This window comes from Mobula hypostoma, chromosome X2 (assembly GCF_963921235.1).
Source record: "Mobula hypostoma chromosome X2, sMobHyp1.1, whole genome shotgun sequence".
Taxonomy (NCBI): domain Eukaryota; kingdom Metazoa; phylum Chordata; class Chondrichthyes; order Myliobatiformes; family Myliobatidae; genus Mobula; species Mobula hypostoma.
In genome coordinates, this window is record NC_086129.1 from 32,481,358 (window position 1) to 32,508,308 (window position 26,951).

The 26,951-nt window shown below is 41.2% G+C and overlaps 1 protein-coding gene across 5 annotated transcripts in view; it reads right to left on the bottom strand.

The window, feature by feature from the left end:
* Positions 1 to 26,951, bottom strand: part of LOC134341026 (galactosylgalactosylxylosylprotein 3-beta-glucuronosyltransferase 1) — a 208,162-nt gene that overhangs the window by 36,503 nt on the left and 144,708 nt on the right. For all 5 annotated transcript variants that reach the window (XM_063038750.1, XM_063038747.1, XM_063038748.1 and 2 more), the window contains 2 exons: positions 19,101 to 19,243; positions 10,007 to 10,521 (listed from right to left, as the gene is read on the bottom strand). In XM_063038750.1, the coding sequence (XP_062894820.1) occupies positions 10,007 to 10,521; positions 19,101 to 19,212 (627 nt within the window). In that variant the 5' untranslated portion in view covers positions 19,213 to 19,243. The remainder of the gene's footprint in view (positions 1 to 10,006; positions 10,522 to 19,100; positions 19,244 to 26,951) is intronic.

The window sequence follows — 26,951 nt, forward strand, 5'->3', positions numbered from 1 at the left end:
GGAGCTAGTCTGGCCGTTCAGTGTAATCAATTATTCTCAGGCCAGTTATTGAACAGATACTTGGCATCTGTTTTACTGAACAGTGGAAGTCCCAAAGACTGACTTCCCCAATGAAGAAGACTACATCAAAATGAGGTGAACAATTCGGGTGACAGAATCAGCAACCATTTGAGATCCCTCCAGCTGCTAAACACTCACTAGTTAAATATTGCTGCACAAAGCAATTGCTGTATTGTGCTTTAATATCTGTTTATCTCTTGTGTAAGAGAATTACAACAGGAACATTTTCCTCGTTCAGCAGATCAATAGTTTCATTTTATTGAAATTCATAGTGTTAAATTATCTTGGTCTAGACCTATATAGAAATCTGAAAAAGAATATAGTAAGAAAATTGATTTTTTACAAGAATGTACTTTTGATTCATTTTCACTATTTAAAATTTTATTCCTTTGTTACTCCCCTAATTCTTATGTGTCAGCATTTTCTATGGAAAGATCAAGTCCTCTTTAAGTTCTAAAGTGACTGACTTACAAACCTGTTGCATGCGAGTGAGCTGCATTTTGGTGGAATTCACAGAGAGCCAGTCTTTCACATGGATCCATCAGGATCACACCACTTGAATTAACTCAGTATTGGTGGAATACAAGTCTAGTGATTGATGAGTCTCCATTCTCAACATAAAAGTACATGTATTTCAGCACATACGTACACATTCACTCATCCATCCACCCATGAACATTCATATACTAAACTAATAATATGGACACTTACACATCATCACTCAGTGCAAACACCAATTGTAATTCACCAATTGTGTGCATTCTTTAACAATTATATAGAATCCTATTACTGGTAAGTAAATATTCCTCCACATATATTAAGCTGTTTTTCCTCTCTATGCATCTTTTGAGGTATTATTGCCAAGCTCCTGACCCAAGCTATGCAAGTCCTCAATAGGTTTTGGACTATGTAAACTTATAGGCATTCTTTATGTCATTGGAACTGTCTTTCTCAGCAGTGGGAGTCACTGATCATTACAAGAGCTAACAACAGTTAACAACACTAAAACAATATGACTTTGCCTCATTTCACTTTCTGTTGGTGGCGTGATTGAATTGTGTCTGTGATATGATGTTTCTCTGAGTCCTGATGAAAGATCTCAGCCCGAAATGTTAACTGTTTGTTCCCTTCCATAGATGCTACATGGTCTGCTGAGTTCCTCCAGCATATTGTGTGTGTTACATTAGTTCACCTTCTTGTGACTCACTTCATCCATGTTGTAAGTATGCATCTCATTTTGTCACCTCTCCACCTTGTGAACCCATGCTTTTGTCTATGAACTTTCTGTCCCACCTGGCTTGACCCTAAGCTCTAGGACAGGAAAGCAGGATAATACCCCATCACATGATCTGATGCTCATAGCCTTCAGCTCAGATACAGGCATGCTGCACACTTGGAGGATACTTCAGAAGCAGAATTTGAGCAGTACGAGTTATTGGGAGCATGACCCAGAGGGGTAATGACAGTGTGGATCATTGGAGAGTGAGCCACATATTAACATTGTGGAGGAATTAGATGAGGGCTTCAGTGGGACCTGCCGGAGAGAGAGCCTGAGAGGCCCTGCCAAGTGTCTGGGAGGACAGGGACAACAAGGTTTATTGCAGAGCTTAGAGACTGCTGCCTTCTGTGTGACATTGGTGGCCGGCTTCAGTTCGGCACTGTTAGGTCGGCAATAAACCATGTTCAGGGTCAGGCCTGGACTCACAGTGTCACTGTGCCACACTGGAAGCCATTGTGCAGTGTGGCAGAAACCATCCAAACTGATGTTGTATTCGGGGCTCTGGCTTCTGGCCCCGAAGCTCTAATTGATGCCCTTATGGTTGCAGATACTGAAACCCTGAAGAAAGCCTGTGGCCCTCGAGCAATGTGCTGTCCAACAAGGGTGCCTAGGGTGTCCTTCAGGGTGGCAACATTCACCGACCCTTGATCAGAACCCTTGGGATGGACAGTCAGCCAACCATCCTCAACTATTGCTGCTTATGCTGTGAAGATTCAGTCCAAGGCCACTAGAATGCAAGAGTTGCTTAAAGGACTCACAGCCTTCCTCATTTTGCATTGGAGCCAATTGAAAGCTGGCTGTAGGTCTAAAAGGAGCACTCCTAGCTGCAGTGAGATGTGTAGAGACTGGTCAGAGGTAACCGGTTGGAGACTGCATGGTTTTAATCTTGACTGGATGTATAAACAGTTCGAATTGAGCTTCAAATGTGTGAATTGTTGTGAAGTAGATGCTTCAATTGCATGGAAAATGTGGAGGATGAGGGAAGCTTATTTCTTAAAAAGGATCTAGTGCTTTCCCAGCGTATATGTTGAACAAACTCTTCTTGGGCTTCCAGCCGGGTAAAGGTATCGACTATAATCAATGTTTCGATGACAAACTCTGCCACCGTCATCAGGGATGATGCCTGGGCATGTCTAGTCTGGTGGTGTGTATATACCCCCGTCGTCCGTCCCTCCTGATTGGGTAATCTGCATCCAATCAGGTTTCCGCTGTCCCACCTTGTTTACAATCAAATTCCAGTTCTTAGAATGAGACCTTCGTCTTTGTTAAAATTCTTTTCCTCTAGTTTTATTTCAATGGCTTCTTTCATCAGGTGGTCCAAAAGCCATTGATGTGGCACAGTAGTTTTGTGCTGTCAAAGTCAATCCTATGACCATTGCGAATGCAATATTCTGCATCCACCGATTTCTCCAGCTAACCCAAATGGATATACCTCCTGTGCTGCTTGATGTGGGTTTGTACCGTGTGCCCCGTCTGATTGATATATGCTGCTCTGCATTCACAGGGAATCCTGTAAATGCCAACCGACCTGAGTCCCAGGTTATCTTTGACTCGCATAAGTTGTGACTTGAGCTTCCTTACGGATATGTGGATGGTATTAACCTGGTATTTCTTTAGGATCCTGGTGATCCTTCCAGAAACTGTTGAAATACAGGGAAGACAGACGGTAGCAGCAGGTTTCTTGGTTTTTCTATCGGCCCATTTAAGGGTCTGATTGATTTCCTTCACCTGGTAGCCATTCTGTAGAATCGTCGTGGGTAATCGTTTTATTCCCTTAGTGAGACTCTCCGGGTCCGAAATAGTTTTTGCATGATTAATCAAAGTAGAAAGAACTGCTCTACGTTGGGGGGCATAATGGTGGCTGTTACTGTTGAGGTACAAGTCCATGTGAGTGGGGTTCCAATAGACACCATGTCCAAGGCTCCAGTTTCCATCGTAGTAGAATGTCCAGGAATGGGACGCTTCTTTTCTTCTTCTTGAATAAAGTACCATGTGTTGGGCTCAGCTGACAGTGCAGTCCATATGCTGTGGTCTATTACATCACACAGATCTGCCACTGGCAATGCACTGCTGCATATGGATTGCAGCTCCTTTCCAGAAGGAACGAGAGGCAAAATAAAATGAAGATCATGGGCAGTTGGTGTTTGGCTGTCTTCAGCAAGTGGCAGATCCTTCTGAATACCTCTTTATGGAGCCTCTGTCTCTGCAAGTGTTGGTGCTCAGATCAGACCTCTGGAAAGCATTTGGCAGTTTGGATTCATGTTCCTCACTCTTCAGTGCCCTTCAAATCCCCCCACCCATCCTCAAGCCACTTTTGTTGTGAGGCTCCCCCCTTCTTTCTTCCCTTTTGTGCACGTGAATCATTGGGGAAGTCCATTTATTTCTGTATCCAGCAGCCCATTCAAGCAGCAGATGACTGATGACTTTAATGTCATGGTGTCATATAAAGATACAATACAGAGACAGGTCCTTCATCCTGCTCAGTCTGTACTTACCATTAATTGTACATTAATGTAACACAGGCGTTCCCAACCTTTTTTATGTCATGGACCCCTACCATTAACTGTGGGGTCGATGAACCCTAGGTTGGGAACTCCTGTCCTAATCTAACATTCATTATTCTCCTTGCTTTCCTACATCCTCATCATTCCCCTCGAGTTTTTACATTTGCTTGCAAGTTCTACCATGATTGGCAACTAAAGGAACAAAGGTCACTGGCACTGTGAGGCAACAACATTTTCTGCTGCATCACTTTGTCAAACACTCAAGAAGAGATAAAGATTTTCTGTAGGTTTTATTTTGCTGGGATTCTGAAAGAATGGTTAAAAAATATCATCCCAATTAAATGACACAAGGATGCGTACTTGAAGCTATAGGTCAGGGGCTCAATGGTGAGGTTAGGCTGGAGATCTCATTCACTACAGGCAAGAACACAATGGGCTGAATGGTCTCCTGCTATACATTTTCCAAGATTGAACAATCTTCTGGCCAAAGGGTCTCCAACTTGTAGTTGCTTAGAATTCCTTATAACTTTCTATCTGTTTGGTTGTCATCAATCACCAAATAATAACTAGGCTGGAATAATGCTTGAAGGAGCATGATAACTGTCAGAGATGCAAAGCTAAATGCAAAGCTTGTGAAAGACAAATGGTGGAAATATGTTTCATCTGTCACTGTCTCATTATCATATTTATCATTATGCTGTCACTGTGGGCTATCAAGCATTGTGATTTATGTCAGCTATATTACATACTGTTACTATTGTAATGGGCTGAACATTGTTTTTCATGTTGAGGCATAATGGGCCATGTAAGACTGAAAGTCAACTTGGAAAAAATTTGCCCTGGGGTAACATTGCTGACTCTGAACTTTCCAATGAGCTAAGACACTGCTTGGAGTCATCATAATTCTGGGACATTTAAAAGTTGCTTGCAATGGACCAAAACATGACCATCTGAATCAAGAATTAGCTGACAAAGATTGCAATTATGAAATGGAGTGATAAGATTGAATTTATGAAGCATTGTGCGGCAAAATGCAGGACTTAGGTTGGAATGTGGATGCTGCATAAAGCTGTTACTGGAAAATTTAACAGAGAAACCTGGAAGAGTATCAGAGGCAAAGAGGAGAATATTATAAAGGTCAAAAGAATGAGAAGTGATGATGAGAAAGATTAATAATAATAATGATTTGGTTATGTCAGGCTTGTATATGTAAGGTTTGCAGGAGGAAGACCGAGGATGGTATTGATAGAGCTGCTGCCTCACAACTACAGTGATCCAAGTTCATCCTGACCTCTAGTCCCATCCATACGGAGTTTGTGTGTTTTCTCTGTAACTGTGACACTATTTCTGTGTTACCTTTTTCCTTGCACTATCTTGGTATACTTAGGTTTTGTAATGATCTGCATGGATGGCATACAAAACAAAGTTTTTCATCAGCATCTTGGTACACGTGACAATAATAAACTAATTACCAATTGCCCTGGATGTCCTGTGAATTAGCCACTGTAAACTGGTATATGTGTCATGGGATTGGGGAGGCTGTTAAATGGAACATGGGGAGAATATGTCACAGGGAAACTCTTGAAGGAATGGGATAGCTCTGTGAGCAGCAGAGTCCTGATGGATTTCTTTGCCATAAGGCAGTATATACTCAATGGTCACTTCGTTATGAACCTCCTGTAGCTAATAAAATGGCCACTGAGTGTATGTTTGTGGTCTTCTGCTGTCGTAGCCCATCCACTTCAAAGTTCAACATGCTGTATGTTTAGATATGCTCTTCTGCACACCACTGTTGTAATGTGTGGTGGTTTGAGTTCCTGTCAGCTTCCTGTCAGCTGCACCAGTCTGGCCATTTTTCTCTGACCTTTCTTATTAACAAGGCATTTTTGCCCACAGAACCGGCATTCACCAGATGTTTTATATTTTTTGCACCATTCTCTGTAAACTCTAGAGACTGTTGTGCATGAAAATCCCAGGAGATCAGCAGTTTCTGAAATACTCAAACCACCGCATTTGGCAACGACAATCATTCAACAGTCAGTCACTTAGATCACATTTCTTTCCCATGCTGATGTTTGGTTTGAACAACAGCTGAACCCTTTGACCATGTCTGCATGCTTTTATGCATTGAGTTGCTGCCACATGATTGGCTGATTAGATATTTGCATTCACGAATAGGTGTGCGGATATACCTAGTAAAGTGGCTGCTGAGTGTATATGATATAAAAAAGCTAATAAGTTCATAGATATTAACAGAGAAAATCAAGCAGATAAAGCAAATGGGAAGAGGGTGTTGGAGGGATATAGTGGTGTGATGTAGGGCAATGTTAATTCCAACATTACTCTGTGCCTGTACTAAAAGAACAGGTCAGATTTTAGGTGTTCTGGAGTGAGTGAACTATCTACTGATTGCCTCCATTCTTTCTACCATCTGTAGAGTGCAAAACTAGAATAACTGCATTTCAGCAGCAGGAAGAAGTATCAACAAGATGCCCTGCAACAACTCACCAAGGATTTCTCTGTAGTGTCACACAAACTGAAGAATCCAATCACACAAAAGAACAACACAACAGCAGGCCAATGCCAATGGCAATGGTAATACTGCTTTTTTTAAGCACTGTTCCAGGATGCCCCCCATTCTGATTTGCGGGATGTTGTTTGTCCATTTACTGATGGTGGATAAAGTCTTGGAAATCCATTTGTGTACCCACGGTGGGACTCTTCCCACCATAAAAGCTAGTCTCTCAGGTGATTGCTGTCTTCTTCTGGGTAATAGGAATGGGAACTGAATATTGATTTAGCATTATCAAATGTCCTGTAAGTGTCACCCTCAAATGTCCTTCTTGAATGACCTGTTTATTATCTCATCCTGATTTTATGTAACATGCACAATCCTACTTTCAGATGACCTACTGTTCTCCATAATTTAACAGTCAATGCCCTCATTTTAAAATTTTCCTGTTTGCCTTCAAAATTTTCAATAGCTTCACCCGTCTTTGTAATATTATACTCCTTGAGATCTTTGCACACTTACAGTGAACTCTACACCCCCCCCCCACAATAACTGCCCCACCAATAGTGGTAGATCCTTCAGCTGTGCTGAACCAAATCCCTTGTATTTCTGTCCTTGAACCACTCCACTTCTTCAGATACCCCCTACAGCCTCTTTGATTGACTAAGTAGCTCAGTGAGAAATTCTGTTTTGTAGCACTCTATACAGATAAGCAATGGCTGTCTTCCTGTGCTGTGGGGGCGTGCCTTGTTCTGATTGTCGAACGTCACTTCCGTTGTGATTGGTTAGCTTAGAAGCTGCAGCTGCTTTTCCCACTGGATAGATGCCTGGTGTCCAGTTTCAAATATCCTGGGTATATAAAATAGCACATGGAAGAGGCTTTCTCTCTTCTTCCATTGTTTAAGACAAGGCCGTTGGGAAGGTATGCTTTGTGCGCACTTTTAACTAAGTATGTTTATTGAATGTATGTGTGTTTGTTGAGTATTCGGCTTTGTATTGTCTGTAACTTGGGGAACATGAATGTTTGGTTGAATTTTTACTGTTTGTAAATAAATTATTAATATACCTATTTGAAGTCAGTGCTTTTCCTGTCTCCCTTGCCAGACCTGCGAACCTGGTAGAACATAACAATTCCTTAACCTTTATGCCATGTTATCAGATAAAACAAAAGAATTTCCTTCAGCTCCTGACGCCAAATTATACATTCCACTTTGACGTGGAACTTTAGTGTAACCGGGTGACCGTGTTGTCCTGAGTGTGTACTTTTCCCCAGGCTACAAAATTAGTTTGTTAATATTCCACAATAAGTAAAACATACTGAAGGGAGCAAAGCATGCGAGCATTTGAGGTGACAGTACTTGTAACTAAACATTTAAATAGAGAAATGTTGACAAAATACATCCTGAGCACATAATGTGTCGTATTCTCAAATGGACAGGTTCATTATAATCTAAATCATCCAAGATACACAATTAAAATTAATTTTTGTAACTCATTCTGTTTAACTTCATACATCACTCTTCATTCTGTTTCATTCATTCGTTTCTAATATAGTAAAGAGATACTTTCCTAATTATAGCAAAACCATAAAATGTCAAGTGTTTTACAAGGACATGAGATCCTAGACTGAAAAGAGTTTTTTTTTGGCAAACGTGTTCTATTCACCAACCATATAATTATTATAATACATAGTTTCCAATAGTTAACCAAGGAAGCCTACCGTCCCTCCTCTACTTAACGAAAAAGCAAGTATATCTAATGGCATTAACATATCTTTCTCAGCAACAATCATTAGCTGGCTTTGATGAAAGTCTCTCCCATTATCAGGTGGTAGGTGGAGTTGTGGTGTAGGGAATGGGGTAAAACTAATTTTAATTCAAAAAGATCTGAATATTATTCTTGTGCCGTCTGGTTCACGGCTCATTGTTCATGGCCATGATTAACTCACATGCGTCACCATTTTGAAGACTACATTATGCTCCCTCTTAAGGGTTGGTAAATTGATTTTTTTTAAATACAAGTTCCCAGCCCTTAAGGACAATGCCCTTGAACAGGAAAACCTGCTAAAAGTAGAGGATACAGCCCAGTCCATCCACTGGCAAAGCCCTCCCCACCATTGAACACATTTACAAGGAGCACTATCGCAAGAAACAGCATCCATCATCAAGGATCCCCACCATCCAGGCTATACTCCCTTCTTGCTGCTGCCACCAGGAAAGAGGTACAGGAGTCTCAAGTCCCACAACACCAGGTTCAGGAAGAGTTATTACCCCTCAGCCATAAGGCTCTTGAACCAGAGTGATAACTTCACTCACCCCAACACTGAACTGATTCCACAATCTATGGACTCACTCTTAAGGACTATAACTCATGTTCTTGATATTAATTGCTTATTTATTTATTATTGTTATTTTTGTTTTTTTTTGTATTTGCAGTTTGTTGTCTTTCGCACATTGATTATTTGGTTGTGGATCGTGTGTGGTTTTTCATTGATTCTATTGTGTTTCTTTGTATCTACTGTGAATGTCTGCAAGAAAATGAATCTCAGGGTAGTATATGGTAGCATATATGGACTTTGATAATAAGTTTACCTCAAACTTTTAAATCTCCAGGAGTTTGAGGAAACAAAACTGCAAATAATATTACAATTGCTCCGTTCAATATTGATATAACTAGTTCTAACAAACAATAAAATGTCTTGCAGAAATACAGAGTATCCAGTCTAGCTTATTGATAATTGTTTCATGCTCCCTCAAGATTTGCAGAATTTTTGAAGACATTAATTCACACTATGCACTTTTACTGTTCTCTGGTCACATTTATATTGTTCACATTTCTCAACATTTATAGCCCATCTCTCTGAGCAGAATCTTTTATTTGTCTCTTTGTTATCAATTTACACAATTTTTGGATCAACTTCAATATCTAAGGGTAGTGAGTACAGACATTACAGAAACATATCTAATGCTGAGAAATGTTTTTCAATTCAGTAGGTATCCTATCACCATTGTTTGTAGAAAAGTTTCCTCTTCCACCCCAGGCCAAGAGTGTATGCAGAGGAGAATGCTTCTCGGGGGGATAAATAGCCCATTTACACAAAAGCCATATGCTTTTTTTGTAGAGTTAATGTTTGGAACTGAGAAATGAGGCAAATAATCTGAGATTCCAAATGCAAACTTTTTGGGTTATTGAAGAGAATAGGAGCACATGGTTGCAGGCTGTAACTCGAGGATTCAGACAGTATTTCTGATTGGCACCATTTCTGACTTTCAATTTGAGTCCATTATTCAGTGAGCAGTCTTGATGAAAGATGACAGCTTTCTCAGAATCTACTACTTATGGGAATACATGATTAAATTACCTACTAAATATCAAGAAGATAATTCCCAATCAATGAAGCTTTTAATCAATATTAAGATCCTTCTATAATCCAACAACATAAAGATTGGTCATTGGGACATACATCTACCAGCTAAATGCTGTAGGAATATCAAGAGCAAACATGATATCCTAGGTTCATTAGTAACATCATCGATCTTCTCACACTACAAGAAATCCTCAACTTTAATGATGAACAAGTATAACAATCCAAGTTCAGGCCACAAATTATTACCTGTTCTAATTGTTGTCACCCTTTTTGATACAACTTACCTCCTCAAACAACTCTAAACTGTACGTATTGTCGTCATCAGCAAAATATACGATTCCTTGTTGGGTGTTGTTCAAATTGAACATTTCCCGCAACCACCTCAGTGCCAGGTTTCTCTGCATGGTACCACGTGGAAATCGAGGATCCCGAATGTCCCCTCTCAGCTTGTAACTGCGCGGTGTCTCTACATTCAAGTGTGTGTAGTTAAGGCCCGTCTCCTTGAGGAGTCGGGTCACCAGTGTGGTTCTTCTCTGTGAATCCTCCACAACTATCCAGTGAAGGTTGGGCACGTGAAGCAGGGTGTTAGCAACTCGCGTCAGTTCTGCCTTCTGTACAGGTCTACTGTAAGTTGGAGTGATGACGTGAATTGTGGGGAGGATGTCTGACCATGGAGGAGGTCGAGTGTAAACATACTCTGTCCTGATCACCTCCACAATATCCTTATCTGATGGGCAATATTCCTTGGAGTCTGATGACTGACCAAAATCTCGACGGTTGCCAACCTCACTCCCATCGTCTGAAAGAAAAATGACATTAAGTTAAAGAGGGGTAACTTTGAAGGTATGAGTCATGAATTAGCTAAGATAGACTGGCAAATGACACTTAAAGGATTGACAGTGGATATGCAATGGCAAGCATTTAAAGATTGCATGGATGAACTACAACAATTGTTCATCCCAGTTTGGCAAAAGAATAAATCAAGGAAGGTAGTACACCCGTGGCTGACAAGAGAAATTAGGGATAGTATCAATTCCAAAGAAGAAGCATACAAATTAGCCAGAAAAAGTGGCTCACCTGAGGACTAGGAGAAATTCAGAGTTCAGCAGAGGAGGACAAAGGGCTTAATTAGGAAGGGGAAAAAAGATTATGAGAGAAAACTGGCAGGGAACATAAAAACTGACTGTAAAAGCTTTTATAGATATGTAAAAAGGAAAAAACTGGTAAAGACAAATGTAGGTCCCCTACAGACAGAAACAGGTGAATTGATTATGGGGAACAAGGACATGGCAGACCAATTGAATAATTACTTTGGTTCTGTCTTCACTAAGGAGGACATAAATAATCTTCCAGAAATAGTAGGGGACAGAGGGTTCAGTGAGATGGAGGAACTGAGCGAAATACATGTTAGTAGGGAAGTGCTGTTAGGTAAATTGAAGGGATTAAAGGCAGATAAATCCCCAAGACCAGATGGTCTGCATCCCAGAGTGCTTAAGGAAGTAGCCCAAGAAATAGTGGATGCATTAGTGATAATTTTTCAAAACTCGTTAGATTCTGGACTAGTTCCTGAGAATTGGAGGGTGGCTAATGTAACCCCACTTTTTAAAAAAGGAGGGAGAGAGAAACCGGGGAATTATAGACCGGTTAGCCTAACGTCGGTGGTGGGGAAACTGCTGGAGTCAGTTATCAAAGCTGTGATAACAGCACATTTGGAAAGCGGTGAAATGATCGGACAAAGTCAGCATGGATTTGTGAAAGGAAAATCATGTCTGACGAATCTCATAGAATTTTTTGAGGATGTAACTAGTAGAGTGGATAGGGGAGAACCAGTGGATGTGGTATATTTGGATTTTCAAAAGGCTTTTGACAAGGTCCCACACAGGAGATTAGTGTGCAAACTTAAAGCACACGGTATTGGGGGTAAGGTATTGATGTGGATAGAGAATTGGTTGGCAGACAGGAAGCAAAGAGTGGGAATAAATGGGACCTTTTCAGAATGGCAGGCAGTGACTAGTGGGGTACCGCAAGGCTCAGTGCTGGGACCCCAGTTGTTTACAATATATATTAATGACTTGGATGAGGGAATTAAATGCAGCATCTCCAAGTTTGCAGATGAAACGAAGCTGGGCGGCAGTGTTAGCTGTGAGGAGGATGCTAAGAGGATGCAGGGTGACTTGGATAGGTTGGGTGAGTGGGCAAATTCATGGCAGATGCAATTTAATGTGGATAAATGTGAAGTTATCAACTTTGGTGGCAAAAATAGGAAAACAGATTATTATCTGAATGATGGCCCATTAGGAAAAGGGGAGGTGAAACAAGACCTGGGTGTCATTATACACCAGTCATTGAAAGTGGGCATGCAGGTACAGCAGGCGGTGAAAAAGGCGAATGGTATGCTGGCATTTATAGCGAGAGGATTCGAGTACAGGAGCAGGGAGGTACTACTGCAGTTGTACAAGGCCTTGGCGAGACCACACCTGGAGTATTGTGTGCAGTTTTGGTCCCCTAATCTGAGGAAAGACATCCTTGTCATAGAGGGAGTACAAAGAGGGTTCACCAGATTGATTCCTGGGATGGCAGGACTTTCATATGAAGAAAGACTGGATGAACTGGGCTTGTACTCGTTGGAATTTAGAAGATTGAGGGGAGATCTGATTGAAACGTATAAAATCCTAAAGGGATTGGACAGGCTAGATGCAGGAAGATTGTTCCCGATGTTGGGGAAGTCCAGAATGAGGGGTCACAGTTTGAGGATAAAGGGGAAGCCTTTTAGGACTGAGATTAGGAAAAACTTCTTCACACAGAGAGTGGTGAATCTGTGGAATTCTCTGCCACAGGAAACAGTTGAGGCCAGTTCATTGGCTATATTTAAGAGGGAGTTTGATATGGCCCTTGTGGCTACGGGGATCAGGGTGTATGGAGGGAAGGCTGGTGCAGGGTTCTGAGTTGGATGATCAGCCATGATCATAATAAATGGTGGTGCAGGCTCGAAGGGCCGAATGGCCTACTCCTGCACCTATTTTCTATGTTTCTATGTTTCTAAGTTCACCAACATAGTTTTGTTTGCCTACATTTGCAGAAAATGATATTTGTCCAGGTATCCAATTCCTTTGCCAGGGAAATTGGGCTCTCACTCCAGCACTAGATGGCACTCTGCTGCTTCATTGCATATCTTAAATCTGAGGTATGCCACTATGCAAGATGATATCACAACATTGACTACAACTGGATTTATATAGTATTTAACAAGCCAAATTTATCACTGTACATCATCCAATTAATTATTATTGGAAGACAGTTACCCATAGAAATTACTATTGTACACAAAGGAAAGACTAATGCCTTTTGATTTGGTATTGTCACCAGATACACTGAGAAAATCTGCACTTTTCATTTTAAAATCCATATACAGTCAGACAATTAGATGGGACAGTTGTGTTAATAACGCATCAAAGGTGCTGCTCCTGCCATTGCAGAATGCAGTCAATTCTATGATACCATGTCATTTCAGATGAGGTACTCAATGTAGGCACAGGGCAGAAGACATAATTATGTGACCCAAAATGAAGAAAGTTAGGAGCTGAGCCAAGGTGACATTCAGTGACATGTTCAATGCATTCACAGTCCAAAGTGTTGAAATCTATATTTGGCCAAGTGTGTGGATTCATCATACCCATTTTGCACCAAGCTCACTTCTATCTGTTTCACTTTGCAGGCAAGGACTTGACTGGAGATTGAGAACTACCCAAAAGAAGGAGGGGATCAAAAAAGTTGGAGGACATTACCTCGGGCTGCATGTAGCTCACAGGGATGAATTACAGAGCATTATTAAAGACACTTATAGGACCAAGTGTTTTAGCCTTTGATCAAAGACCATGGATAAAATGGATAAGCTGAAAATGTGCCACCTAGTGCTGGAGTGAGAGCCCGATTTCACTGGCGAAGGATTATTATTTGTTTCTATAAGCACAAACATGTTTAAAGTATGTTAATTTATGGAGTATCCCATTTGCTTTAATGCTACAAAAATCATAAAGCATTTGTTCATATTACATACTGTACAGTATGTCCAAAAAATATAGCAAAAAAATATAGCATCTTCCCATCACCAACACTAGTTGTCAACTCTCATTATCCAGTACTCCCAGGCAATTATGTTATCCATCTTTAACATGCAGCTTGGAGCTTCCAGTGATTCATGCCTGACTTAGACTGTTCCAGGCAGATATGAGTTCCTTTATTCATCTTAATAAAAGTTGAGTGCTAATGGGACTTTATAGAATGAGAATTCTCAGAATGGAGAATGGGAGAATGTGACCGTTGAATAGGTCCAGCATTGAATATCTTAGCAAAGTTTTGATTTTATCGGTTGAACGACTCATTCAAAAATTAACCCTCAAGAATAAATAATGAGGATAATAAACTGAGTATTATCATTGTAAACTTGAGCATTAGGAATACACATACTTAAAAATTAGACAAATGTGATTACTATAAATTTGATTATCTAAGAACACTGACTGAAGCACAATTAATTTGGTTAAATCTAAAACATTATCAATATTGCTGTTTAATTGCAAAATAAAAAGTAGTTATATGTTAGTAAAATTAGATTCCAAGCTCTCTTTCGGCCTTGCTGTACAGAGTATTTTCAATATTCCTGTTTGATTTCAGAGTTATTTTATCTGCCAGATTTTGCTTTTTGTTGTGATTTTCAACCTTTCCTCTGATAATAAATTGAGAGAAGACAGGGGAGAGAGTGGGAGAGGAAGAGAGCAGGGGGCGGGACAGGGAGAGAGGAGGAGGGAGGGGGCGAGAGGGGGAGTGGAGAGAGAGGGAGGGAGAGGGAGAGGGAGAAGGAGAAGGAGGGGGAGAGGGAGGAGGGAGGGGGGAGAGAGGGAGAGGGGGAGAGGGAGAGGAGGAGAGGGAGAAGGACGGAGATGGAGAGAACAACAACGACATCATGCCTAGTTCAGTGAATCTTTTTGCTTGGGACAAAGGCGAGACACAATCATGTCTTCTCTGCCCGGCTGAGGGACACTGGAGCACATCCCCAGCTGCCATCTAAAACCTCTGGGAGAAGGCCGCTACTGCTGGCACCATGACCAGGTGCCGAAGGCAGTGGGACAAAATGCCTCCTTGGCCTTAACAACAATAGGCACTTCCGCCAACCCAGAAAGCCCATAGCCTTTGTCAAAGCTGGAGGACAACCACAGCCTCAGCCCAGATCACCAGCAGGTTCAACATTTTCATATGATATAATTTGACCTTTCCGAATCCTTCTTATTAACTTAAAATATACGAATAGGGGAGTGGAGTTGACGACATTACTGAACGTGTTCGATTTAAGATATTGGTCTAACATTGTTTTGTTCCGTTTGCTTTTTTGGGTTTAGTGTTTAGTTCTTCTCTTGTGTTTTTTGGGGGGAGGTTCTTTGTTTTTTTTTTCTTTTTATTTCTTTTTTCTCTATGATTAATTACATCATGAGTTTGGAAGTCTATTATAGCTGTGTTATCTGAATTCTGTATATGTTTATTAACAATAAGATTATTCCAATCTCTTTGTATCAACACTGTTATTTTGTTTATAACTTTGGAAAAATTAATAAAAAGATTTAAAAAGAAAGAAGGATCACCAGCAGGCTTGGTAGTCACATCACCTGACTGGCAGCTGAAAGTTGGTCTCGGCAAGCAACTAAAGTTCCCTGACTTCATCACTTCATCATCATCACTGAGGCCTGACATGGTCATTCTGTCAGAAACCACAAAGCAGGTGGTCATGGTAGAACTGACAGTGCCCTGGGCAGACTGGATTGGAAAGGAATTTGAGTATAAGGAAGTCTAATACCAGGAGCTGGTAGAGCAGTGCCAAAGACAGGGGTGAGAGGGCACCATGTGAGCCTAGAGAGGTGGGGTGTAGAGGTTTTGCTGGCTGCAGAACCTACTCTCTCCTTGGAATTACAGAGGCTGCAAACAGAAGAGCCATTAGGATCATCAGAGAGGCTGCTGAACGAGCCTCCAGAGGCTATGGATCAAGAGGTGTGACCCTGTGGACCAATGCTGCTGGGATACAAGCCGGGGCCTGATCAACTCTGGCTGGTCACCTGTGTGAGGGTGTCTGATGTTGAAAGACCTGAAACATCCGATCACCCTAGGTTACATCACTAACGATGTGTCCCAACGCATCCTAGTATGTATCTCAGCATTATTTTCATATACTCCATGCTGGAGGGATCAACAGTTTACTGAAGTATTAAATATAGTTAACTCAGTGGATAAGTGTCCATGTGTAATGTAGAAGCACATTGTGAACTAACAGAACCACAGAGGTAGGGATTAAACAAAAGATAACCTGCTGATATTGTGCAGATATTTGGGCCCTGTAATACTGAGTAACCTGCACCCATGGAATTAAGTAGCCATTTATTGTTTCTCGAAATTCATTGCAACAAATTCTTGGTCCTATGTACCTTGTTAAAGCTGAGTTTTCATTATGAAAGACTCATAAATCACACTCAGCGATTCAGGAACAGCTTCTTCCCTTCGGCTATCCGATTCCTAAATGGACATTGAAGCTTTGGACACTACCTCACTTTTTTAAAAAATATACAGTATTTCTGTTTTTGCACATCTTTTTAAAATCTATTCATTATATGTAATTGATTTACTTGTTTATTTATTATGTTTTATTTTATTTATTATTATTATTTTTTTCTCTCTCTCTCTGCTAGATTATGTATTGCATTGAACTGCTGCTGCTAAGATAACAAATTTCACGTCACATGCCAGTGATAATAAACCTGATTCTGATTCTGATTCTGATTCAAGGAGGCTAGGAATCTATAGAGGTCTCTCATAATGTATAAGCAGCAGTAGTGATTTCAGTCACTAGTGGGGTAGTGGAATCCCTCAAGGATTGTAATTAGTGCTGATTTTCTTCACTATTTTTGTCAATGATTTTGAGAACTGGAACATTCTTAGTTGATAAAGTAGATTGCAGTCAGATATTGATCTGGTGATAGAAGGGTCCATATCTGGGAAATGTAAATTGGTAAATTGGTTTACTATTGTCAGATATATCAGAATACATGTAAAGCTTGTTTGGTATACTGTTGTACTGTGGGGGGTGTGGTTTATGCTGATTGTCAAAAGTGGCTTTGTTGTGAATGGCTAGTTCAGAAACTGCAGCTGCTCTTCCCATTGGTTAGCTGCCTGGTGTCCAGTTTCAAATATTCTGGGTATATAAAATAGCACACGTGGGAGGTTCTTTCGCTCTTCCTTTGTTTAAGGGAAGTGGTGCACCTGACCATTGGGAAGGTATCTTCTGCGCACGCTTTTAAATAAGTATGTCTTTTGAATATTCAGCTTTGTAGTTTCCGTGTGTTGGCGCGTGGCCAAGTGGTTAAGGCGTTCGTCTAATGATCTGAAGGTCGCCAGTTCGAGCCTTGGCTGAGGCTGCTTGTATGTCCTTGAGCAAGGCACTTAACCACACATTGCTCTGCGACGACACCGGTGCCAAGCTGCATGGGTCCTAATGCCCTTCCCTTGAACAACATCAGTGGCGTGGAGAGGGGAGACTTGCAGCGTGGGAAACTGCCGGTCTTCCATACAACCTTGTTCAGACCTGCGCCCTGGAAACCTTTCAAGGCGCAAATCCATGGTCTCATGAGACTAACGGATGCCTACTTGTTTCTGTAACTAGGGGAACATGAATGTTTGATTCAATTATTACTGTTTTTGTGAGTAAATACTTATTTGCAGTCAGTGTTTTCTATCTCACTTGCCAGTCCCTTGACCCTGATTCAAAATTACAACTGTTCATACATATCAATTCATTACATCAGTTCACTGAGGTAGTACAAGGATGCAGAATAAGGTGTAACAGCTATAAAGAAAGTGCAAGGTAGGTAGATAATAAGGTGCAAGGTCATAACAAGGTAGACTATGAGGACAAGTGTCCATCTTATCATACTAGGGAACCAATCAGCCTTTTAACAGCAGGGCAGAAGATCTTAAACATGATGGTACTTGTTTACAGGCTTTTGTATCTTCTGCATAACACACAAAATACTGGAGGAACTCAGCAGGTCAGGCAGCATCCATGGAAATGAATAAACAGTCGGCATTTCAAGCTGAGACCATTCTTCAGGACTGGAAGGGAAGGGGGCAGACAACAGAGTAAAGAAGCTGGGGGGAGGGGAAGGAGGAGAGCTGGAAGGTGATAGGTGAAGCCAGGTGGGTAGGAAAGGTGAAGGGCTGGAGAGGAAGGATTCTGATCGGAGAGGAGAGTGGACCATAGGGGGAAGGAAAGGAGGAGGGGATCCAGAGGAGGTGACAGGCAGGGAAGAAGAGGTCAGAGTGAGAACTAGGAGAAGGGGGGAGGGGAGGGAGTTTTTTTTTACCGGAAGGAGAAATCAATATTCATACCATCAGGTTCAAGGCTACCCAGATGGTGTTGCTCCTCCACCCTGAGGGTGGTCTCATCATGGCACAAGAGGAGGCCACGGGCTGACATGTTGGAATGGAATGGGAGTGGGAATTAAAATTTGGGGCACTGGGAAGATACAATTTTGGCAGATGGAGCAGATGTCCTCGACAAAGCCGTCCCCCAATATTACGACGGGTCCCACCAATATAGAGGAGGCCAAATCGGGAGCACCAGATACAGTAGACGACCCCAGCAGATTCACAGGAGAAGTGTTGCCTCACCTGGAAGGATTGTTTTGGGCCCTGAATGGAGGTGAGGGAGGAGGTGAATGGGAAGTTGTAGCATTTTGGCCACTTGCGGGGATAAGGGCCAGGCTGGAGACAAGTAGGGAGGGACGAATGGGCTGCTTGAGTAGAGAGAATGACCAAGGTGGGAGGGGTCTTTGATAAAGCTGGCTACTTTACCAAGGCAGCGAGAAGGTTTGCTAGAGGTCCATGGAGGGGAGGCTGGTTTCCGTGATGTGCTGAACTGTGTCCACAACTCTGCATTGGTGTTCCCGTACTTTTGCTGCCCTCATCCTTCTGGCTGGATGAGGTTGTAGGCTTGGAAAGTGCTGTCAGAGGGCTTGTTGAGCTACTGCAGTGCATTCTGTAAAGGTACTGTGTGTTGATGGTAGAGTGAAGGGATGCTTGGGAATGTGGTGCCGATCATGCAGGTCACTATGCCCATGTTTAGACATATCTGCTATTTTTAAACAAGTCTTATTTAAAATAGTGGATAGTGAAATGTGTATAAGGCATTAATTGATTTCTTTACCAAATATCTGGATTTCGATTTTTCAGCATCTAAGATCTAAGACATTTGCAGATCTGTATGAAAATCTCCATTTATAGTTCTTTCAAGTGTCATTTTAAGATGGCTCTATCCATTTTGGTCAGATCATTACTTACCTTTTCGCAGTGTCAGCAGTGGTGAAACAGTGTTCTGGTGCCAGACGGTAATAAGCAGCGTCCATGGTAAAACAATCAACACAATTGCGAGGATGTCTCGTCTCTTCGGCATCTCCAGGGCTAGTCCAACATTTCTTCATCACCTAACACAAAACCCAAAGATTCAGAGCCGCGTGATATTCAACAGATATTCCGCACAAGAAATTCCTATTTTATACATGAATTGTAGGAGAGAAATATAGCAGATCCTGCACCATGGTGGTGAGGTACCGTTTTGTCAAGCTTTGAGGCAAAGGGTGGGAGCAGAGTGGGACGCAACATAAACAAAATGCTGGAGAAACTCAGCAGATCAGGCAGCATCTGTGGAAATAAATAAACAATTGATGTTTCGGGCCAAGTTGTAATGTATGGATCTATTCCTATTAGAGCAATGATCACCCCCCACCCCCAGCACTACATATTGATCTGTTGTCTGCGTATGTGCTGTTGTCTACGCATGCTCATTGTTTTCTCTCTCTCTCTCTCTCCCTGAATACACCAGTTAAGACCATCTCCCGCATGAGTACTTTTATTTAATTGATATGTAGTTGTGCACAGACACAACAACTTGGCGACAAGTATGAACCTGAATGTTAGAAAATATCACCAACTGCATCGATAGTTACGGGATGAAACAGCGGGAGTTAACCAGTACAGAGAAGGCCTTCACAGCTGCTAACAAAGGCGTGAGTACAGTGCACAGTAATGGTGAAAGACGCGCTGAATTTAAAGTGAAAATAAGGTGGTGATAGCTTCAGTCAGGAAAGTTGAGGAATTTGATAGTGCTAATGAAGGCTGGGAGTTGTATATTGAGAGGATTGAACTGTGGAAGAGTAAAAGAAAGCCCCTACACTTAGCTTAATGGACCCAAGAACGCACAGTCTCTTACATAACTTAGTAACCGCTGAAAAGCCAGCAAGCAAGACGTTCGATAAAATTGTTGCCTTGCCTTGCGCCCTAAGCTCCTGGTGGAGTCGTCGGGGCGTCATCATGATAAGCTTTGCACCAGTCTGTTCCATCTGTCGCAGTTGTGTGGCAGAGCCCGGGTCACCGCAAATGTTCTCCCAGTCCATTCTTTAATGTTGTCCATCCATCTTTTCCTCTGTCTCCCCCTTCTTCTTTTCCCCTCCACAGTTCCTTGTAGAATGGTCTTTGCAAGGCCACTGGATCTTGTTACGTGGCCATACCATCTCAGCTTTCTTTCCTTCACCGTTGTGAGAAGGTCTTCATGGGGGCTAATGTGGTGCTGGATGGTCTTGCGGACCTGCTCGTTTGTGATGTGGTCCAAGTGAATGGTCTCAAGATATTGCGATAGCATCTCATTTCCAATGCCTGTATCTTCCTCTGTAGCTCTGCTGTGAGGGTCCATGTCTCATGTGTGTACAGGAAGATAGAGAATACCAATGCACACAGGAGTCTGATCCTGTACTTCATGGTGATGTTGCTATCCCTCCATATCGTCTTGAGTTTGGTGAAATTGTTACAATTTTACAAAATCACTTGAGCCCTGAACCGATGGTATTAACTGAGAAATTTGGATGTTACAAAAGGAACCAGTCAAAATATGAAAGCCTTTCTGAATACATTGCAGAACTGTGCAAAGTGCAAACTTTCCCAGTACTGTTACTTTAGAGATGGACTCTGTGATGCATTAAGGAACAGGCTTGTATGTGGCATGCATAGTCAAAGCACTCAAACGAGGCTACTGGTCAAAAGAGACCTAACCTTAGAACAGGCATTGACCATTGCAATATCGTTAGAGACTGCAGCAAAGAATGCAGCAGAACTACAGAAAAGGAGGTTAAAAGGAAAATGAACAAAATGTTCTTGAATGGTACAAAAAGCCAAAAATGTTATCAATATGGCAAATCCTCCTATGATACAAATGACTGTTGGTTCAAAGAAAAAGTTTGCAGAAAGTGTCCAGACAAGGTCACATAGAGAGAGTGTGCAAGGTAGACAAAAGCTCAACCGAGTGAAAAGTCTTAAACACAGAACTATGCAAATACATAAAGTGACTGAATGTAAAGCAGAATCAGACAACATAGAGTCTGATAAAGGTAGACTGTCATGCCTAGAACTCCATAATATTACTGAAGCAGATCGCAATATAATATGATCACAATAGATGTGTCTAGTGTAAAACTGAAAATGGAGCTGGATATCGTGTCAGCTTTGTCTATAATTCCAGAGGCTGACTACTACAGACTTGTTTCTCAGATACCACTAGAGAAGACCTCAGTGATACTAAAGTCTTATACAGGCAAAAAAGTGTCTCCCAAAGCAAACAAAGTGAAAGTGATGTATTGAGGCCAAACACAGTAGTTAGAGCTTTATGCATTGAAGAAGTGGAGGGTCAGAACTTTTTGGACATGAATGGTTAAGAAAAATCCAACTCGGCTGGCACTCAGTCAAGGCTCTCAGTGTGGCATCAACAGGCAATGGCTACCCAAATGGTAGCACTAACCAGAGACTGTCATGGCTGCTGAATGCTAATGAGAAGGTGTTTGAGAAGAGGATTGGTAAGTTAAAAGGCAGGGAGGCCAGAATTGAATTGAATGAAGCAGCAACACCAAGATTCCACAAAGTGCATCCCATGCCTTACACACTACGTCCTAAAGTAGAGAGTTCAGAGGCATCTGGAATTCTCTCCGAGGTTGAGTGGAGTGATTGGGCCATGCCTATTGTCCCGGTGATCAAGAAAGGGAAGGCTGGAGCCATTTGCATATGTGGGGATTTCAAGGTGAACATCAACCTGGTGCTGCGTATTGTGCATGTATATCCCCTGCCACGAATAGAAGACATTTTTGCATCTTTGGCAGAAGGGGAGGGGTTTTCAAAAATTGATGACCCAAGTCTATCTGCAAATGGAGATTGAGGAGTCAAGCAGGAAGTTCCTCACAATCAACACTCACAAGGGACTGTTCCAGTATAATTGTCTCATCTTTGGTGTTTCATCAGCTCCAGCAATTCGGCAAAGAGCAATGGACCAAGTGCTCCAAGATATCCCAGGAACACAACATCACCTTGATGACATTACATTATCATGCCTGACAAAAATGATGAAGAGCATCTCCAGAACTTTGGTAAAGTGCTTACCATGCTGAGTGAGTATTGTCTCCAAGACACCAGAAACCGAGAATGTTGTCTTAGACAAGATACCTACCAAAGCTGAGGCCTTTCCACAGGCCTGGAGGTGTGATGAGAACATTATTGTTGACAAGACACCCGCCAAAACTGATAGCACCCCACAGGTCCAGAGGCGCAATCCTGAAAGAAACGAAATGCCACACGAAAGACTGAACCTTTAGAACTGTGAAGGTTCTAAAGGAACTGTTATTGAGAAAGCATGTTTATTTGGAATATGGGTTTATGAAAGGGAAATTGAATGTTTTGTACATGTACAGTTTTTTTGAGAGTCAACCTTGAGACAAAACTCAGATTCCCAGAGCACATCTGCTCGACCAGGCTTAGGCCAGACTTAGCGCTGCTGTCAGAGTCATCTAGACAGGTGGCCATATTGGAACTGACCGTTCCCTGGGAAGACCGGATGGAGGAGGCTTATGAAAGGAGAAAGACAAAGTACCAAGACTTGATAGAGGAGTGCTGCAGCAAGGGGTGGTGGGCACACTTTACATCCATAGAGGTTTGCTGGTCAATCCCTCTGCCTAGCCGACCATTAGATGGGCACCTCAGGAGCCCAGAAGAGGAAAGCCATCAGGAACGCCATAGAGGCAGCAGAGCAAGGCTTGAGATGGCTGTGGATTGGGAGGAGTGATCCGTGGCAGAATGCTACTCAGACACAAGTCAGGGTCTGATCAACCCTGGGGCGGGTGTCTGATGTTGAAAGAACTGAAACAGCCTGTGACCCCGGGTTCCATCACTGATGATGCGTCTGAGCACATCTCAAGATATATCATTCTATCTATGACGCTGCATTAATCTAAAGGAAGAGGAAATATAATGTATGGATCTATTTCTTTTCGAGCAATGAATCCCCCCCCCCCGCCCAGCACTACATATTGATCTGTTGTCTGCACATGTGAAGTTGTCTACGCATGTATATTGTTCTCTTTCTCTCTCTCTCACTGCAATGTGAATACACCAGTTAAAGCCATCTCCTGTGTGTGTGCTTTTATTTAATTGATATGTAGTTGTGCACAGACACAACACAAGTCTCTTCATCAGGATTCCCATCAAGTGGGAGTATCTTCCACTCACTTTCTTCCCATTGTTGAATCCTTGACTTTATCTGTATCATGTAAGCCAGATGAGAAAGCCAAAGGAAACTGGGAGAAGAACTGCCCCAGATATTTGAAGTGTTTACTGAAAAAGCCAATGATAGCCCACTTAGATATTCTTGTCTTATGTTTAGGTATCAAGCCAGGAATCATCAGCTGGACAGAAAAGTGGCAAATGGATTTTAATTGGGCTAACTAGGAGAATTCATTCAGTGAGGTCCAATAAATTAAAGGAATATACAATTAATTGTAGGGCATGTATACTTTACTTTATACTTTATTGTCGCCAAACAATTGATACTAGAGCGTACAATCATCACAGCGATATTTGATTCTGCTCTTTGTGCTTCCATGGATGCCTGAAAACAGGTAATGGTACTAAGGCATACAGGATAGTTGCTTTTATTGGCACAAGCATAGGGCAGGGAAATCATACTAGAACATATGAAACATTATTAAAGCCATAGCTGAGGTACTATGCTCAACCTTGATTATAATTTTACAAGTGGTTTCATGAGTGACATTCCCAGGAAGAGGTTCAGCCATGAGAAGATACTGTTTGAGTTGTGTTTGTTTTGATTCCAAGGAAAAATCTGAGAGGAAATAAAATCAATGTATATAAAATTAAGAGAGACCTAAACAGAGTGAACCAGTTTCCAAGAGAGGTCATTAACTTGGAGGGAAAGATTTAAAGCAGAAAATAATTGAGGAAAGGTTCTTTGCCAACGAAATCGAGTTGGGGTCTGTTGCTCACTGACTACCGTTTACTGGGGACAGAATCTCACAGTAAAAGTACTTGGATATGTACATGAAGCCTCGGAATCTACTAGACTATAGTCCAAAACCTTTCAAGTGGGATTAATGTAAATAGTTTTTGTTGGGCCAGCAGGGAATAAATGAACCAAATAGCCTTTTTTGGCAACATTAATTAATCTGAATCATGAATCTCTGATACAACAGTACAAAGTCGAACTGCAAGGCACACTCTACTGTAAATTCCAACCCCAAAACAATACAGCAATAATATGTTAATTCAGTAGATTACCATTAGGACAATCTCATTCTTAAATGTTAATGTTTCATAATTCTCGCTGAAATAAAGAGTAACGAGTGTGCTTGAATATTACATTTTCACAATTACTGTGTGAAGTAACCTGTATACCTTAGGTATATCATGCTGCATGCAAGATTCAGAGAACAATGAGCTGTTAGTGTGAAATAATGTCAGATACATGACATCTCACTAAATCATGCATTATAGCTGCTGTCAGCATAACTGTGCATAAATTGTACTAATTATGATAAAAATCAAATTCAAGGTCCATATCTATTCATTTCTAACTCTTTTAACTATAAAACATTTCAGTCAATTAGTTGGAGTAAAGTGTAATGCACTGATTAGCTAAACACTATGCTTTCATGTCTGACTGCGATGTCACTGTAGACAAAGAGGATACTTAATACCACTGAATTAAATAAGGCTGACTTTCAAAATATTACCTTGCAATGTTTCAAAAGAATCCTGTCTATATGTATTTTACTATGTGATGTAGGCAGATAGATCAATTAAGGAACTCAAAGTAGCAGTTGGTTCATTTAAAATATGTGCCTCAATCCTATTTAATGATATTCAGGAGTTTGCCTGCTAGTGCTCAAATAATAGCAATTAAGGCTGCCTCTTTCACCACACACAATAAAATAAATTACCTTCAGTGAGCCAACTGAGAACCTTTCCACTTCGCACTGGTCTACAGCACTGGTGAGTTAAAACTAATACTTGGAGGAGAATCCCTTTCTCCATCTCTCAGACCAGCCAAATTTTGTCTAAGTTAACTCTGGGTGATACTGCAGCATAATTAGAGCACATAGTTTCTGCTTCTTCGGTAGAACTGACCAGTAACTGCACTTTGCTGCCAAGGAGAGTTTCCTCTGTGCACTGTGGGTGTTTATTAAAAACAAAGATTTATCATAACACTGCAAGATACACACAGAGGAATTCTTCCCTCCAAGTGAGCTGAATTCATTCCAAAGTGCTGTAGATTGGAAGTGCTTACAATTACACACACATCAGGAAATTTTGTTTCTGAGTTACATATAATTTGAAATGCTTTTGAAAAAGTATTGGAAAGTATCAATTACAAAATTTGTCATTGAGGAAACATTAAATAAAGCAATCTGTCCTTCAATTTTTCTTTATGTGTATATGCTTGATCAACATATGCAGACACACACACACATTTACAATGTCATGAATATAATTTATCACACACACACACGCAGTGGCAACGGGGAAATTATAATCATAAAGAATATGGAAAACACACCTGATTAATAAAGTGAATTAATAGGCATGATAAACATGCAATTCAAAGTGCTGTCAGTTAGTGGCCTGGAATGTTTCATTATGCTACAGGCACCATGTAAGTGCGAAGTTGTTGGTAAATATGAAAAAAAATGACTGTACGGTTAATTGTATAGACTAGAAACAGGTTAATTAAGACATAACTGATAGGACAACGGTACCGCAAATGTGTTAAGATTTAAAACTCACCTGTTTTAATCTGGCTCACAATAGAAAGACGTTCCCTATTTCAGCCACCTGGGGCAGGAACTAGTGATATGGGAAATCAGCAACTCCAGGCAGTTCACTGAAGGATGGATATTATCAGCACTGGTGATTTCTATGCTAACTGAACACGTTAGAAAATTGCAGAGAAATTGTGAGAGTAAAACATAATTCATTTGCTGGTTTGGGTTTAATTCAGTGTTAATTGGCTGGTTAACAGAAGGTCCTGACTGAGCCATTCATTAAGAGGCCAGAACTAAATGCTGAACTAATGCATAGATTTTTCAGCTATTATAGACTATCAAACTGTAACAGTTATGACAATAGTCATAATGATGTAAGCTATGGGGATGGCGGGGGGGGGGCATAATTCCTACTCTGAATGTTATCCAGTGACAAAAGTTTCAAAGACTTAATGACGGACATCAGGTCAAAAAAAGATCAGGATTGAGCATGTTGAATATTGGGATCCAGAGCTACAGTGTGAATATTCCAGCTCCAAACTGGCAAAGCTGCTGATTGATATACACAACTTTATTTTTAGCACGAACTACATCTCACCACTACCCTCCCTCAAATTTGTAAGAATTTCCTGCAGATGCATATTAATTTCCCATTCAATTTACCAAAGAAATGTAACTGGGAACCCTTGTTAAAAAAAATTGATGTTTGTTAGTGGAATACAACCCCCAACTCAGTAGCCACAAAGGGGACCATGGAATGGTGCAGTCACAATTGACTAAAATCACTGTGAAAAACTTTATTTTAACTTAATGTTGAGTCTGTTTTATTTTCTCATATTTTCTATCCCTCTTTTGTTATTTCTTCCTTTTCTGGTTCTGTTCTTGGTTAGAGTCATAGAGTCATAGAACACTGCAGCACAGCAGATAGCCCTTTGTCACATCTAGTCTATACTGAACTATTAATTTGCCCAGTTCCATTGACCTTCACCCAGACCGTAGCCCTCCGTACCCCTCCCATTCATGTGCCTATCTAAATATCTCT